The 17,332-nt window shown below is 41.4% G+C and overlaps 1 protein-coding gene across 1 annotated transcript in view; it reads right to left on the bottom strand.

Annotated features, from left to right (window-relative positions):
- The window catches only part of KIF16B (kinesin family member 16B), a 284,700-nt gene that overhangs the window by 141,165 nt on the left and 126,203 nt on the right, over window positions 1-17,332 (bottom strand). The window contains exons 13-15 of the mRNA XM_024752697.1: window positions 16,275-16,394; window positions 15,072-15,123; window positions 13,036-13,173 (exon numbers count right to left, since the gene is read on the bottom strand). Coding sequence (XP_024608465.1) covers window positions 13,036-13,173; window positions 15,072-15,123; window positions 16,275-16,394 — 310 coding nt within the window. The remainder of the gene's footprint in view (window positions 1-13,035; window positions 13,174-15,071; window positions 15,124-16,274; window positions 16,395-17,332) is intronic.

Here is a 17,332-nt window from a genome sequence, read left to right as displayed (position 1 = left end):
GGGAGAGGCCACAACAGTGAGAGGCCCACATAACGCCAAAAAAAAAAAAGGTTTCACAGGTAAAAGCCAAGGCACCTTTTGGAGTATGAACATGCTGCTGTTTTTTATCTTGTTTCCCTATTATTATTATGTTTTAATAAAGCGCATATACTTTTTTTGGTTTAGTATTTTTTTTTCTTTAAAAAATAAAATCTTACAGATACAGTTCAACATCTTCCTGTTTCCCTGCCTGATCAAGCCCTTCCCCACTTCTTCTCCAAAGGTTAACACTATTCTAAAGTAGGCATGTGTCCGTATGATCCAGCAATCCCACTCCTGGGCATATACCCAGACAAAACCATAATTCAAAAAGATACATGCGCCCCAATGTTCATAGCAGCACTATTTACAGTAACCAAGACATGGAAACAACCTAAATGTCCATCGACAGATGAATGGATAAAGACGTTGTGGTATATATATACAATGGAATACTACTCAGCCATAAAAAGGAATGAAATAATGCCATTTGCAGCTACATGGATGGACCTAGAGAAAGAGAAAGACAAATACCATATGATATCACTTAATCTGTGGAATCTAAAATATGACACAAATGAACATATCTACAAAACAGAAGAAGACTCACAGAGATAGAGAACAGACTTGTGGTTACCAAAGGGGAGGGAGGATGGGAAAGGGAAGGACTGGGGAGGATGGGATCAGCAGATGCAAACTATTATACATAGGACGGATAAACAACAAGGTCCAACTGTATAGCAAAGGGAACTATATTCAATATCCTGTGATAAACCATAATGGAAAAGAATGTGAAAAAGAAAATATACATGTATAACTGAGTTACTTTGTTGTACAGCAAAAATTAAATACAACATTATAAATCAACTATACTTCAATAAAATTTTTTTAAAGTAGGTATGTATAAGTCCCATTCACATCTTTTTAATTTTGCTACATATTTTCGTAACCACAAACAATATATCATATTGTTCTGTGTTTAAAAAAAACTTGCTCCACTTCTCATTTTAGTAATAATCAAAAATCAAGACAATTTAAGTGGAGAATTCTAAGCCTTAATTTTTGAAGAACTGTACACGTTCTTCCCTTGACGGGATCTTCCAGTTTTAAAGTGTGTAGATTTAAAAAAAAAAAAGTTACCATCTTGCTTCTCTCACGAAATGCCTTGGAACAGAGTCGGCTTCCATTTCACTGCCCTATGACCTGCTATGACATTTATAAAAGAAGTGCACTGTGTTTTAATGCTATAGCATTTTTCTGCCAATTTCACTGACAGTGACACTGAGAAAGCTGTTGAGCAGCACAGAAGAATTCCAGGGGAACTCGAGTCCATCCAGTCTGAAAGCCATGGCACCAGGGTAATGAAACAATTAAGAGAGCCCTGCAGGGAAAGACAATTCTGACAATTAGCCTTGAGCGGCAATTAGGACTACCAGTTTCTTAGGACAAATCATATCTTTAATAGGAAGATCAAAACTTCAGTTCCAGCCATCACTAACTTGAATAGGAATATTTTTCAAATGGACTTTAAAAGTTTAAGATAAAAAACCACTTAATAAAAATACCACACAGGAGATACATTTAACATTATTTATCTACCATGCCTCAATCCACAAAAGAATTAGAGATAATGATCGCTACATAAGCAGATGGCAATGGAATGATAAGCAATTTCTCTGAACTAAATAAATAAGCTAATAATTTTTGAGGGGTGATGGAAGGATAACCCCAACATTAAATATTAAATTCTAGGAGGTTCCCATGTTAAACAATACATGCTCTAAAAGCTCCTTTTGGGCTTCCCTGGTGGCGCAGCGGTTGAGAGTCCGCCTGCCGATGCAGGGGACACGGGTTCGTGCCCCGGTCCGAGAGGATCCCGCATGCCGTGGAGCGGCTGGGCCCGTGAGCCATGGCCGCTGAGCCTGCGCGTCTGGAGCCTGTGCTCCTCAACGGGAGAGGCCACAGCACTGAGAGGCCCGCTTAACGCAAAAAAATAAAAATAAAAATAAAAGTTCCTTTTTCAGAATTTAGTTTGGACTCATTTTCTCACAAGAACATTACACATAACAGCTTCCAGGCGAATCCACAAGAGACTAACCCATAACATGGCAGGAGCAATGGTCACTGGAAACCACTTGACAGCCTTCTCAGCATCCAGTGGCCAGGACTGCGGGTGGTGTAAGTTCCAGAAGCTCCAGAGAAACATGGCTGGAGCAGGGAATGCACAGGGAGGAAACAGTCTGATGGCCGGACAAAAGAGCCAGGTAGATCCAGCAGCTGATACTGACATTTGTGGGCTATTTGTGATTCAAGCACTGTTTATGCTAAAGAATGTCCCCCAATTAACCCCAACTGTAACTTCCTCTCTAACTTCCTGTGAGTGATTCCACAAACACACCAGGCTGCTTTGGGGTATTTGGAAGAACAACGCAGGAGATGCAGAAGTCCTGGATTCCAGACACTGAATTTTTTGGGCATCACTTTCCCATACGGTTTTAAATCAACATCCTCAAAGGTCCTTTGTGCTCAAAATAATCAAAACAGATTATTACAGAATATATATATTTAAAAAAGGGTTTTTTCCTTTCCATTTTTGAACAGTTAATGTATATAACTATGCTCAGAATTTTGTATACATGAATAAACACAGTTCAACAAGCACATAAATTAAAAGTCTTCAAAGTTTTATTGGAGGAAATAGACGAAAATTCAAATATGAGAAGAGGCATACTGAATAAACATAAGTTCCAAGATGGAAATATGTTTTTTAATGTGAACACATCAAATGATATTAGAATCTAACTTCTCAAAGAATATTTTAGCACAACAAAATAATTCTAAAATTTCTTTGAAAAAAATTAATAGGCATGAAAAGCAAAAAAAAACCACTCAGAGAAGAACAAAAATTAAAGCATATTATAACACAACAAGCATTAAAACTGTGTGATATAGGCACAAAAGTAGAAATACAGAGTACTAGAACAAACTAGAAAGCCAAGAAACAAATACAGTACTTTGTCTGACTTTTTTATTTTTTTGGTAAAGTAAGTTTCTTCAAAAGGGAGGTGATGGGAAGGTTATGATAATGGTATACCAATGTGGGAGAAAATTAATTAAATCTATACTTTATATACCAGTGAACCCCAGATGTATTAAATATTTCAAAATGAATTCGAGTTCTACTCATGCATTAATGATGATATTGAAAACCAGTACAAGCCACTTATAAAATCCTGTAGCAATAAACAGTCATCATCACAAGGTCACCTCCCTCTGACCTCACTGAGGGAGATGCAGCCAGTACAGAGATCTCTGCTAGACAAGGAGACACAACTCTCAACTCTCATCATGACCCCTGCAACACCCCTGCTGCCTGAAGAAACAGCAGCAGGCCCCCGACCTGAGGTGCTGAAAGGACAGACAGGTGGTCTGGCTGTGGTCCAGATCCAATTACATAATCCACTTGTGGGGTCATCTGTCAACTGTCTACCCTCCAATTACACCTGTTGTTCACACAAAGGCCTGTGTGTTCCCAGGCAGGGACCACCACCACTGAAGAGCCTTACGTAGTGACCTCTTGTCTGTCAATCAATTATGGTGACTTTCTGGGCTCAGGGCAGAGACAGCGTCTCATCATGATCAATACTGCTGCCTGGAAACAATCAGATTCTCCATCCCTTATTACCAGGACCATTGTCCTGGTTACAAAAATGCAGGTATGTTGCTTTGGTAATGATCACTGGGTGCTCACTGTGTCCTTTTTAGGGCTGGTTACCTGCTACTGCTGACCTCTGACCCTTCTGGCCAGCTCCAGGACACCAGATGTCTCCCAAGCTCAACTAACCTTGAAGCTGAAAAATACTAAGAGTGAAAAACGGATGGAGAGATCAATGCATGGATGGATGGGTGGATGGTTTGGAGATGGTACATGGGTGGGTGCTCCATCAGTTGCCTGTAGAACGTCTCTGATGGACGCTATGCGCCTCCTATGAAAGCATGATCACCCTGGTCCATGCTACTGCCCTTCATTTCTGAGGTAACTCCTTGCAACTGATTTCTGGTATGACTTCACTAACACCAGTAAACTACACGCTTTCCAGTCCCCATCTGTCCAATCCTACGTCACAACAGATACAACGTTACAGTATGTAAGCATGAAAAACTGTAATTATGAAAACTATGTATAATATACCAAAAAGGGCTTAAGAGATAATGTCAACTTCTTTCTTTCCTTCCTTCTTGCACAGCTCAGTACAAAAGCCATTAGACAAGGCTGGGCAAAGTAAGCATCAGGGTAGGGGTGGCAGGAAGTTTGGGCATGCGGTGAGGAAGGTGTCTGCGCTAGGAAAAGGGTGAAGGCAGATGTGGCCCAGCACAGGGCGCCACAGCCTGAGCAGGAAGAGGAGGGCCCCAGAACGAGGAGGGGGCAGAAGTGACAGGACAGTGGCTACATAACGGGAGTCAAGTTCATCATTGTCAGAAAAGGGGCTACAAATAAGAAAAGGGAGAAAACTACAGAGAACTCTATGGTACTGGAATTAGAGGTATTGATGTGAACTCCTGGTTAGCAATATAGACACTGAAATACAGACATTTTAATATACTAATATAAACAGATGCAGAACTATAGTTGTAAATGTTGTATACACACCCAAACATTTTCGCTAACACCTTTGACTGACGGGATCTGTGAGCGGCAACACTTCAATAGCAATAAGCACACCTAGTGCCCAGATGCTGGTTTCTAAATCCCATTCACTAAAAGGAAGTACGGCTCCTTGGGGAACTGGCGGACTCGAGAAAAGTAAAAGACGAGCCTGGAATACCTTGCTCTGTCACAAAGTAAGGAATTAATCACACACAATAGGGACAAACCAAAAGAACACAAAAACCCATTGGCCAAATCTGAGACAATCTGGGCATCAAAATAAGCAATCATAGAAATGGACCAAAAGCTATAAAATAGCAAGACATGTGGCCCTGTTGATTTAGATAAATAAATGAATACACGGCAAGAAAAGAAAGCTCTTTCTTACAGTTAAAAAGCCAACTGAGACTTCCCTGGTGGTCCAGTGGTTGAGAATCCACCTGCCGATGCAGGGGATGCGGGTTTGATCCCTGCTCGGGGAACTAAGATCGCACATGCCGCGGGGAAACTAAGCCCGCACGCTCTGGAGCCAGCACACCACAACTAGAGAGAAGTCCGCGCTCTGCAACTAAGATCCAGTGGGCCGCAACTAAGACCCGATGCAGCCTAATAAATAAATAAATGAATATTTTTAAAAATAAATACAAAGCCAACTAATAGGTGTAGAAGGAAGAAACTCACCATGTGGCAGCCATTGGAATAATAATTAAGTAAGACCTCCCTCCCCGCAAAAAAACACCCAGTGGATTCTAAAACCAGCGGGTGAAAGTATGGTAAAGAATAGGATATTCATGATCCTGAAGTACCTTCCCAACAGCCTTATTAATAAGAAAGGGTGAAAAGATTAACTTGACAGTGAAAAAACCTAGCACACTGCTTCTTGATGAAATGATCAAAGTGAGCATTCTCAGTAAAGGGACAAAGAGAAACCATGTAATGAAACATGAGAAAAATGCAGCATCATTTCTCTGACATTCATGTCAAAAAATGACATTATTCTAATCACGAGGAAGCATCAGATGAATTCTATGTTTCCTAGAAGAATGTAGAAGGACATGCCACAGCATACCTGACCTGCAGTTTTCAAAACTGCCAAAGTCATAAAAGGCAAGGAAAGAACAAGGGACATTTCCAGACTGAAGGGGACTAGGGAGACGCGGTAAGCAAATACAACACGATGCTGGACTGAATAATGGACACTGTTGGGACACACGGACAAACCTGAAGAGGGTCTGAAACCACGTGGTAGGAATGCATCTATTACTTTCTTAATTTGGATGTGCTGGAGCACCATGCTAGCAATTGACTCTCAAATATCCTGAAATGAAAAAGTTCTTGAAGGGCAGACAGCAGAAACCAGAAGAACTACAATCCTGCAGCCTGTGGAACAAAAACCACTTTCACAGAAAGACAGACAGGATGAAAAGACAGAGGACTATGTACCAGATGAAGGAACAAGATAAAACCCCAGAAAAACAACTAAGTAAGTGGAGATAGGCAAACTCCCAGAAAAAGAATTCAGAATAATGAGAGTGAAGATGATCCAGGACCTCGGGAAAAAAATGGAGGCAAGAAATGTTTAACAAAGACATAGAAGAATTGCAGAACAAATACCTAGAAGAATTAAAGAACAAACAAACAGAGATGAACAATACAATAACTGAAATGAAAAATACACTAGAAGGGATCAATAGCAGAATAACTGAGGCAGAAGAACAGATAAATGACCTGAAAGAGGGAATGGTGGAATTCACTGCTGCAGAACAGAATAAAGAAAAAAGAATGAAAAGAAATGAAGACAGCCTAAGAGACCTCTGAGACAAGCTTAAACGCAACAACATTCGCATTATAGGGGTACCAGAAGGAGAAGAGAGAGAGAAAGGACCTGAGAAAATATTTGAAGAGATTATAGTCGAAAACTTCCTTAACTTGGGAAAGGAAATAGCCACCCAAGTCCAAGAAATGCAGACAGTCCCAGGCAGGTTAAACCCAAGGAGAAACACGCCAAGACACAGTCGTCAAATTGACAAAAATTAAAGACAAAGTACTGAAAGCAACAAAGGAAAAATGACAAATCACATACAAGGGAACTCCCATAAGGTTAACAGCTGATTTCTCAGCAGAAACCCTACAAGCAAGAAGGGAGTGGCACGATATATTTAAAGTGAGGAAAGGAAAGAACCTACAACCAAGATTACTCTACCTGGCAAGGATCTCATTCAAATTCCATGGAGAAATCAAAAGCTTTACAGACAAGCAAAAGCTAAGAGAATTCAGCACCACCAAACCAGCTCTACAACAAATGCTAAAGGAACTGCCCTAAGTGGGAAACACAAGAGAAGAAAAGGACCTACAAAAACGAACCCAAAACAATTAAGAAAATGGTAATATGAACATACATATCGATAATGACCTTAAATGTGAATGGATTAAATGTTCCCACCAAAGACACAAGCTCACTGAATGGATACAAAAACAAGACCCATATATACACTGTCTACAAGAGACCCACTTCAGACCTGGGGACACATAAAGACTGAAAGTGAGGGGATGGAAAAAGATATTCCATGCAAATGGAAATCAAAAGAAAGCTGGAGTATCAATCCTCGTATAAGACAAAATAGACTTTAAAATAAAGAACATTACAAGAGACAAGGAAGGACACTACATAATGATCAAGGGATCATTCCAAGAAGAAGATATAACAATTATAAATATATGCACTCAACAAAGGAGCACCTCAATACATAAGGCAACTGCTAACAGCTATAAAAGAGGAAATCGACAGTAACACAGTAATAGTGGGGGACTTTAACACCTCACTTACACCAATGGACACATCATCCAGACAGAAAATTAACACGGAAACACTAGCTTTAAATGACACAACAGACTAGACAGATTTAATTGATACCTATACGACATTCCATTCAAAAACAGCAGATTACACTTCCTTCCCAAATGCACACGAAACATTCTCCAAGATAGATCACAGCTTCGGTCACAAATCAAGCCTTGGTAAATTTAAGAAAACTGAAATCACATGAACCATCTTTTCTGACCACAACACTATGAGATTAGAAATCAATTACAGGGAAAAAAAACGTAAAAAACGCAAACACATGGAGGCTAAACAATACGTTACTAAATAACCAAGAGATCACCGAAGAAGTCAAAGAGGAAAACAAAAAATACCTAGAGACAAAGGACAATGAAAACACGACGATCCAACACCTATGAGACACATGAGAAACAGTTTTTGTTTTTTTTGCGGTACACAGGCCTCTCACTGTTGTGGCCTCTCCTGTTGCGGAGCACAGGCTCCAGACGCACAGGCTCAGTGGCCATGGCTCACATGCCTAGCCGTTCCGTGGCCTGCGGGATCTTCCTGGACCGGGGCACGAACTCGTGTCCCCTGCATCGGCAGGTGGACTCTCAACCACTGCGCCACCAGGGAAGCCCGAGAAACAGTTTTAAGAGGGAACTGTATAGCAATACAATCCTACCTCAAGAAACAAGAAAAATCTCAAATAAACAACTAACTTTACACCTAAAGGCACTAGAGAAGAACAAACAAAACCCAAAATTAGTAGAAGGAAACAAATCATAAAGATCAGGGCAGAAATAAATGAAACAGAAACAAAGAAAACAACAGCAAAATCAGTAAAACTAAAAGCTGGTTCTTTGAGAAGATAAACAAAATTGATAAACCATTAGCCAGACTCATCAAGAAAAAGAGGGAGAGGACTCAAATTAATAAAAGTAGAAATAAGAAAGGAGAAGTTACAACGGACACTGAAGAAATACAAAGCATCATAAGAGACTACTACAAGCAACTCTATTTCAATAAAGTGGACAAACTGGAAGAAATGGACAAATTCTTAGGAAGGTACAACCTTCCAAGACGGAACCAGGAAGAAATAGATAATATGAACAGACCAATCACAAGTAATGAAATTGAAACTGTGATTAAAAATCTTCCAACAAACAAAAGTCAAGGACCAGATGGCTTCACAGGTGCATTCTATCAAACAATTAGGGAAGAGCTAACACCCATCCTTCTCAAACTCTTCCAAAAAATTGCAGAGGAAGGAACACTCCCAAACATATTCTACAAGGCAGGCCAACATCAACCTGATACCAAAACCAGACAAAGATACTACAAAAAAACAAAATAACAGACCAATATAACTGATGAATACAGATGCAAAAATCCTGAACAAAATACTAGCAAACAGGATACAACAACACATTAAAAGGATCATACACCATGATCAAGTGGTATTTATCCCAGCAATGCAAGGATTCTTCAATATATGCAAATCAATCAGTGAGATACACCATATTAACTAATTGAAGAATAAGAGACATATGATCATCTCAATAGATACAGGAAAGCTTTTGACAAAAGTTGACACCCATTTATGATAAAAACTCTCCAAAAAGTGGGTGCAGAAGGAAACTACCTCAACATAATAAAGGCCATATATGACAAACCCACAGCAAACATCATTCTCAGTGGTGAAAAACTGAAAGCATTTCCTCTAAGATCAGGAACAAGACAGGGATGTTCAACTCTCGCCACTCTTATTCAACACAGTTTTGGAAGTCCTAGCCACGGCAATCAGAGAAGTAAAAGAAATAAAAGCAAAACATATTAGAAAGGAAGAAGTAAGACTGTCACTGTTTGCAGATGACATGATATTATACATAGAGTATCCTAAAGATATCATCAGAAAACTACTAGAGCTAATCAATGAATTTGGTAAAATTGCAGGATACAAAATGCACAGAAATCTCTTGTATTCCTATACACTAACAACGAAAGATAAGAAAGAGAAATTAGGGAAAAATCCCATTCACCACTGCAACAAAAAGAATAAAATACCTAGGAATAAACCTACCTAAGGAGGTAAAAGACCTGTACTCAGAAAACTATAAGACACTGATGAAAGAAACCAAAGATGACACAAACAGATGGAGAAATACACCATGTTCTTGGATTGGAAGAATACTGTGAAAATGACTATACTACCCAAAGCAATCTACAGATTCCATGCAATCTCTATCAAATTACCAATGGCATTTTTTATGGAACCACAACAAAAAGTCTTAAAATTGTATGGAGACACAAAAGACCCCGAATAGCCAAAGTAATTTTGAGGGAAAAAAACGGAGCTGGAGGAATCAGACTCCCTGACTTGAGACTATACTACAAAGCTACAGTAATCAAGACAATATGGTACTGACACAAAAACAGAAATATACATCAATGGAACAGGAGGGAAAGCCCGGAGATAAGCCCACACACATATGGTGAACTAATCTATGACAAAGGAGACAAGGATATACAATGGAGAAAAGACAGCCTCTTCAATAAGTGGTGCCGGGAAAACTGGACAGCTACATGTAAAAGAATGAAATTGGGCTTCCCTGGTGGCGCAGTGGTTGAGAGTCTGCCTGCCGATGCAGGGGATGCGGGTTCGTGCCCCGGTCCAGGAGGATCCCACATGCCGCGGAGCGGCTGGGCCCTTGAGCCATGGCTCCTGAGCCTGAGCATCCGGAGCCTGTGCTCCGCTACGGGAGAGGCCACAACAGTGAGAGGCCCGCGTACCGCAAAAAAAAAAAAAAAGAATGAAATTAGAACACTCCCTAGCACCACACACAAAAATAAACTCAAAATGGATTAAAGACCTAAATGTAAGACCGGACACCATAAAATTCTTACAGGAAGAACATTCTTTGACATAAATCGCAGCAAGATGTTTTTTGACGCACCTCCTTGAGGAATGGAAATAAAAACAAAAATAAACAAATAGGACCTAATGAAACTTAAAAGCTTTTGCACAGCAAAGGAAACTATAAACAAGATGAAAAGGCAACCCTCAGAATAGGAGAAAATATTTGCAAACGAATCAATGGACAAAGGATTCATCTCCAAAATATATAAACAGCTCATAAAGCTCAATATTAAAAAAACAAACAACCCAATCAAACAATGGGCAGAAGACCTAAATAGACATTTCTCGTAATCTAAAAACAGTAAAGGCTATAAAGGGTGTGGTGAAAAAGGAACCCCTTTGCACTGTTGGTTGGAATGTAAATTGATACAACCACTATGGAGAACACTATGGAGGTTCCCTAGAAAACTAAAAAGAGAACTACCATATGACCCAGCAATCCCACTACTGGGCATATACTCTGAGAAGACCACAATACAAAAAGAGACATGTACCACAATGTGTACTGCAGCTCTATTTACAGTAGCCAGGACATGGAAGCAACCTAAGTGTCCATCGACAGATGAATGGATAAAGAAGATGTGGCACATATATACAATGGGATATTACTCAGCCATAAAATGAAACGAAACTGAGTAATTTGTAGTGAGGTGGATGGACTCAGAGTCTGTCATACAGAGTAAAGTAAGTCAGAAAGAGAAAAACAAATACCGTATGCTAACACATATATATGGAGTCTACAAAAAAAAAATGGTTATGAAGAAACTAGAGGCAAGATGGGAATAAAGACATAGACCTACTAGAGAATGGACTTGAGGATATGGGGAGGGGGAAGGATAAGCTGGGATAAAGTGACAAAGTGGCATGGACATATATACACTACCAAACGTAAAACAGATAGCTAGTGGGAAGCAGCCACATAGCACAGGGAGATCAGCTCAATGCTTTGTGACGACCTAGAGGGGTGGGACAGGGAGGGTAGGAGGGAGACGCAAGAGGCAGGGGATATGGGGTTATACGTATGCATATAGCTGATTCACTTTGTTTTTTGTACAGCAGAAACTAACACAACAATGTAAAGCAATTATACTCCAATAAAGATATTAAAAAAAAAAAAAACATGCCCCCAATGTTCATTGCAGCACTATTTACAATAGCCAGGTCATGGAAGCAACCTAAGTGTCCATCGACAGATGAATGGATAAAGAAGATGTGGTACATATATACTATGGAATATTACTCGGCCATAAAAAGGAACAAAATTGGGTCATTTGAAGACAGGTGGATGCACCTAGAGACTGTCATACAGAGTGAAGTAAGTCAGAAAGAGAAATACAATATACTAACGCGTATATGTGGAATCTAGAAAAATGGTACAGATGAACTGGTTTGCAAGGGAGAAATAGAGACACAGATGTAGAGAACAAACGTATGGAAACCAAGGGGGGAAAGTAGGGGGGAGGGTGGTGGTGGTGAGATGCACTGGGAGATTGGGATTGACAATATATATATTAATATGTATAAAATAGATGACTAGTAAGAACCTGCTGTATAAAAAAAAGAAAGATGTTCTTGGGCTTCCCATGGCTCAGTGGTTAAGAATCTGCCTGCCAATGCAAGGGATACGGGTTCAAGCCCTGGTCCAGGTAGATCCCACATGCCATGGAGAAACTAAGCCCATGCGCCACAACTACTGAACCCACGCTCCAGAACCCACAAGCCACAACTACTGGGCCTGCGTGCCACAACTACTGAAGCCCACGCACTCTAAGGCCTGTGGTCCACAAGAGAAGCCACCACAATGAGAAGCCCGCGCACCGCGACGAAGAGTAGAGAAAGCCCACGCCGGCATCAACAAAGACCCAATACAGCCATAAATAAATAAATGAATTAATTTTTTCAAAGTTCTTGCAAATATTCCATAATACTGAAATTATTTCAAAAGAAAAAAAGACATGATACCAGATCCTGTATGTATAACTACAACTATTCATAAAAAGAATGTAAACAAGGTAATAAAATTATTAAAAGAAGCCACTGTTTTAAGGTTTTGCATTTGAAGAGCACAGTTTGAACTTCACAAATTCCTTTAAAGTCTTATTTCCGTAACAGCAGCAACTTTTAAGTCAATATATAGATGTTTAATTCAATAAGACAACGGGCATTTTATACAGAAGTTCTCCTCCCTGGTGCAGGAAGATCCCACATGCCACAGAGCAACTAAGACCATGCACCACAACTACTGAGCCTGCGATCTAGAGCCCGCCAGCCACAACTACTGAAGCCCGTGCACCTAGAGCCCGTGCTCCGTAACAAGAGAAGCCACCGCAATAAGAAGCCCGCACATTGCAACGAAGAGTAGCCCCCGCTCGCCACAACTAGAGAGAAGCCCGCGCACAGCAACAAAGATCCAATGCAGCCAAAAATAAAAAATAATTAATTAATTTAAAAAAGGAAAAAGAAGAAGTTCTCCAGCAAAAGAGAAAACAGCCTAATGAAGCAAACAGTCTTCATCCTTCTTACACCTAAAGTGTAATTAATTCTAAGATGCACATGTTCCCCCATTACCTAACCAACCTGTTTTCTAGAAACAACACATACAAAGAACTCAGAACCAAAAGCCAATACCTTGATTGAGGTGCGTGGCCTCCATGATCTGAACACCGTTCACAGAGCACTGGGATCCACTCAGGGGAATCAGTGTCACCGTCCCCCCGACATTTTCAAAGATGCAATGCTCACTCTCCAAGCCGAGGCCATGAAGAACTAAGATGGGAAAACAGAGGAAGAAAAGAGTTCCTTTGGTATCTAGTGCAATGATTCCCAACCTTCATTTATTTTCTCATATTCTTTCTTTTCCATACAAAACTGTGAGGTGAACATTTATGTTTAGTGAGAAAACTGAAACTTCAGGAGTTCCTGGCATCAACTGACAGACCCATCCCCTGAGTGCTACTCGGTGGGTCTGGACATCCCCTGTATAAGGGAGTAAGTTCTGGCACGTTCATTTATTTCATCTTCGGGGAGAAAACAGTTGAGTAACTTGTCTTAACTGAATACCACTGAGTCACTCCTGCTTCAGTCTAAATAACTTTCCTCCTCCAGTTACCCAAAGGTCACAGTAAAATGGAAGAGACAAAAAGGGCCCCATGGTTCAAGGATTTCCTGTGACCTCCACACTTACCGACACTGCGTTCCAGGAGCACATACCAAAGCTAAAAGGTGACCACGGCAGGGCATGGATCTTGGGAGGCCCGAGGAAGTCTCCAGAAGTCCTGAGATGACCCAGCCACAGCCTGTGCCGATTCTGAGAGAACCTGACCTCCACAGATCTCTCAGAGCATGTGGCTGCTCAGGGCTACCGACTCCCATCCGACCACCCTGAGCTGCTCGTGTGTGATGAGTGGCCAGGCACGGACACATGAATGCCTGTCACACAGACCTACATGATTTCAGGCCCAGTTCCTGGCCAGCTTCTCGGAAGCACAAGCCAAACGGCTCCCACTACTCTCCACAGAACTGCACTACTGGACTTTGCTGTTCACAGGAAACGTGTTCTTAGCCCTTACCGCATTTATAACAAACCCAAAGGTCACATGTATTGATAGTTTAATGGTGAGAGGAAGAGGCCTGACACCTAGTTTCACCCAAAATCAGCTGAATCCAAGGACTTCCAGGAATTGGTTTCCGGCTCTCCCAGATTCACTATAAATAGTAAATACACATAGGAAATGGGAGCTTTGGCTTGATTAATAGCTTACACTTGGCATGAAAGCAAGCTCATCGCCAGCAATTCTAAAACCAGCTGAGAAGATATCATTCGTCCCCTGCCAATCCCCACCTTGCCACACACCCACGCACACATGCACACGCAGTCTACCGCCGCCACATGCATTTCCTAAGTTATGCTACAATATAAAGCCTGGCAAGACCTCACCTGGGTACCTCACAAAGACTTTGGGGAAAGCCAGAAGTCTGTGTGTGTGGATGCTGTGTACGTGTGTGTCCTACTTTCTGTCCTCATCCTTGCACAGGTAAGTGTCGACTGGGAAGGATTTCCCATCAAAAGGTCTTATATCTTTTATCTGTACCTGTTAGCATATTTCCACTGTGACAAGAGTAAATTGATTTAACTAACAGCACACTTGAAAGGCGTGACTGAGGATAGAAGGCATGCAGGGTGGGGAAAGGATTCACAGTCCCATTTTATTCACTAACTAACTGTTCTGTGTTAGTCATTTGAGCTGAGTTCAAAATTACAGAAATACACATACTGATCAATATTGTATTTGAAACGTTTTCTTTTTTATAATTACTTCAATGTCAGTCATTCCAAAGAAATTTATTAAATGATTTTTAAAAAGTCATTGGAGGACTTCCCTGGTGGTGCAGTTGTTAAGACTCCACCTGCCAATGCAGGGGACATGGGTAAGAGCCCTGGTCCGGGAAGATCCCACATGTCACAGAGCAACTAAGCCCGTGCACCACAATTACTGAGGCTGCGCTCTAGAGCCCGCAAGCCACAACTACTGAGCCCACGCACCACAACAAACAGTAGCCCCCGCTCGCCACAACTAGAGGAAGCCTGCACACAGCAACGAAGGCCCAACACAGCCAAAAAAAAAAAAAATCATTGCAAAGAGGAAATGGATAAAGATCCTCACCAATATCCTGTTCTGTTGAAGCATCTTCTCTACCAACATATGTCTGACCTTCCTAGGGAGAAAAGTCAAGCAAAATTTATTAATAAGAACATGAGGAATGATCTGTTTCTTCCTCTTCCATTGAAGCCCAAGCAAACTGGTGACGGGTGGGCGAGCTCTGTCCCGGGCAGGCCACAGCCTCAGTGCGACTGGAGTTCACTGAGGCTCTGTAACAACAGCCCGTGTGTCCGAAAAAGGCCAGGACTCCTGAGGCTCAGGGCTCGACAAGGGTTAGGCTCCTGTTTTGCCATCAATAACCTGCCTGTGACAGCAATCTCACTGACGTTCCCAATCCCTTCTGACAAGTCTCTCCTCTAGTGGCCAGGGGTTTCTTTGTACCTAAAGATATGGCTTAGGATATATCTAAAGGAATTCAAAACAAGCATTCAAACAGATCCTTGTGTGCTGATGTGTATAGCAGCATTATTCATAATAGCCAAAAAGTGGAAACAACCCAAATATTCATCCACGGACAAATACAGTGTGGTACATACACTGGAATATTATCTAACCATAAAAAGGAATGAAGTACTGATACATGTTACAACATGGCTAAACATTATGCTAAGTAAAATAAACCAGATACAAAAAGAAAAATAAATAAATATATATATATATATGGTTTAGGGGAGCCCTCAAAGCACAAGCGTAACACCATTCTCATTTGAAGTCATGGATCAGACAGAAGACACTAAGGTCAAGGTTACAGAGGCCACCACTGATACTGATGTGGAAATTCTGCTCTCTTGACAGGGATACCCTGCTCGGGACCAGGCCCAACGGCGTAGGCAAGAGACAAAACTTTATAATTAACACAAGGGACCAGGAAACTGTATATACAACAAATCCCAGTTCGGGTGCTGGTAACTTTTCTTCCTCAGGCTGTCTGCCTTTTCGTTCCTTACCTCCCTCTTGCTGAGTCTACAAATTAGAGGGCAAAGTGAACGGATCTTCATTTAGCTTTAGGACTACATAAAACAGAAATTTCTAATACCACCGAATCCCAGTGAACTTCTGAGGATCCTCAAAGGACTCAAGGATTTGTTGTCTATTCTTCAGGGTCGTAGCTGCGCTCGTGGACACGGAGTATCGCACTAAACCTTGCCAGTGTCCACAGGGAAAGCGGCAACCAAGATGAGAATGTGCCAGGAAAGCAGGTTCTACCTTCAAATGATATAAGATGATGCCAGTGCTCAGAAGGTCGTCATCAATGCCAATTAAATGGGGCAGCTCGGAATCCAGAACGACCCCAATTCCTTCTTTCCTCAGGGCCAGGGTTTGTTCCTGAAATTACGAGGGAAAGAAAAGGAAAAGGTTACCTTGAGGAAAGAAAACTTCGTATTAGGTTCTCTTTAGAGTGCGAAAATGAACAATGTTTTATTTCTCACCAAGAAAACTGCAAGAAAAATGGATTGTAAGCTTCGTGTTGAAATCGTGGCATATGGTGGGCAAAGTGAGCTTGGAACATACAAAAAGCTCATGAAATGAAATAAATGCATTGCCTGATACAGATTCGTATATATACATATATATGTGTGTATGTGAATACACACATGCACACACATATAGATGAAGCTAAGCTCAAACCCTGCCTTCTTTAGGAAAGGTTCTAGGACCACTAGACCAGAAAGCAATCTTTCTCCCTCTTCAGAACCTTTATTTCACTTAATACCTAGAAGTCTCCTGACTTGTTGGTTCTTCTTTCCTGTTACTAGGGTCAAACTGCACATGGACCTGAAAGCAACCCTTTCCTGTGCATTCACTACTATGCACCAGAGATAACTGACCCGCTGTGCCCTGCATCACCTTCTATCCACTGATCATTCCCACCCACACACAGATCTGCTACAGAGCTCCCATCAACCACCACCACCACCACCTCCCTTGGCCCTGCATCTCCCTCCAGCTGCCACCAATTTCTCTGTGCCCCTTTAGAGAAAACCACCTCCAAAGAGTTCCCTACTTGCGGTCCTCTAGTTTCCCCCCTCCGGCTCTCTCTTGAACCCACTTCCATGGAGTCCTTCATCCCAGGGACTCTAGCGTCTACAGTCACTCCCTTGATGATCTCATCCTGACTCCTGACTTGACCTGCAATCTACACAGTTGTCCCTGGGTATCCATGGGGGATTGGCTCCAGGACCCCTGAGGATACCAAAATCCAAGGATGCTCAAGTCCCTTATATAAAAGGACATAATTTGCATATATCCTACGTACAACCTCC

The sequence above is a fragment of the Neophocaena asiaeorientalis genome, unplaced genomic scaffold, assembly GCF_003031525.2.
Source record: "Neophocaena asiaeorientalis asiaeorientalis breed wild unplaced genomic scaffold, Neophocaena_asiaeorientalis_V1.1 scaffold528, whole genome shotgun sequence".
Taxonomy (NCBI): Eukaryota; Metazoa; Chordata; class Mammalia; order Artiodactyla; family Phocoenidae; genus Neophocaena; species Neophocaena asiaeorientalis.
Note: the sequence above shows the minus strand (reverse complement) of the source record. Positions and strands in the feature narration are given on the sequence as shown.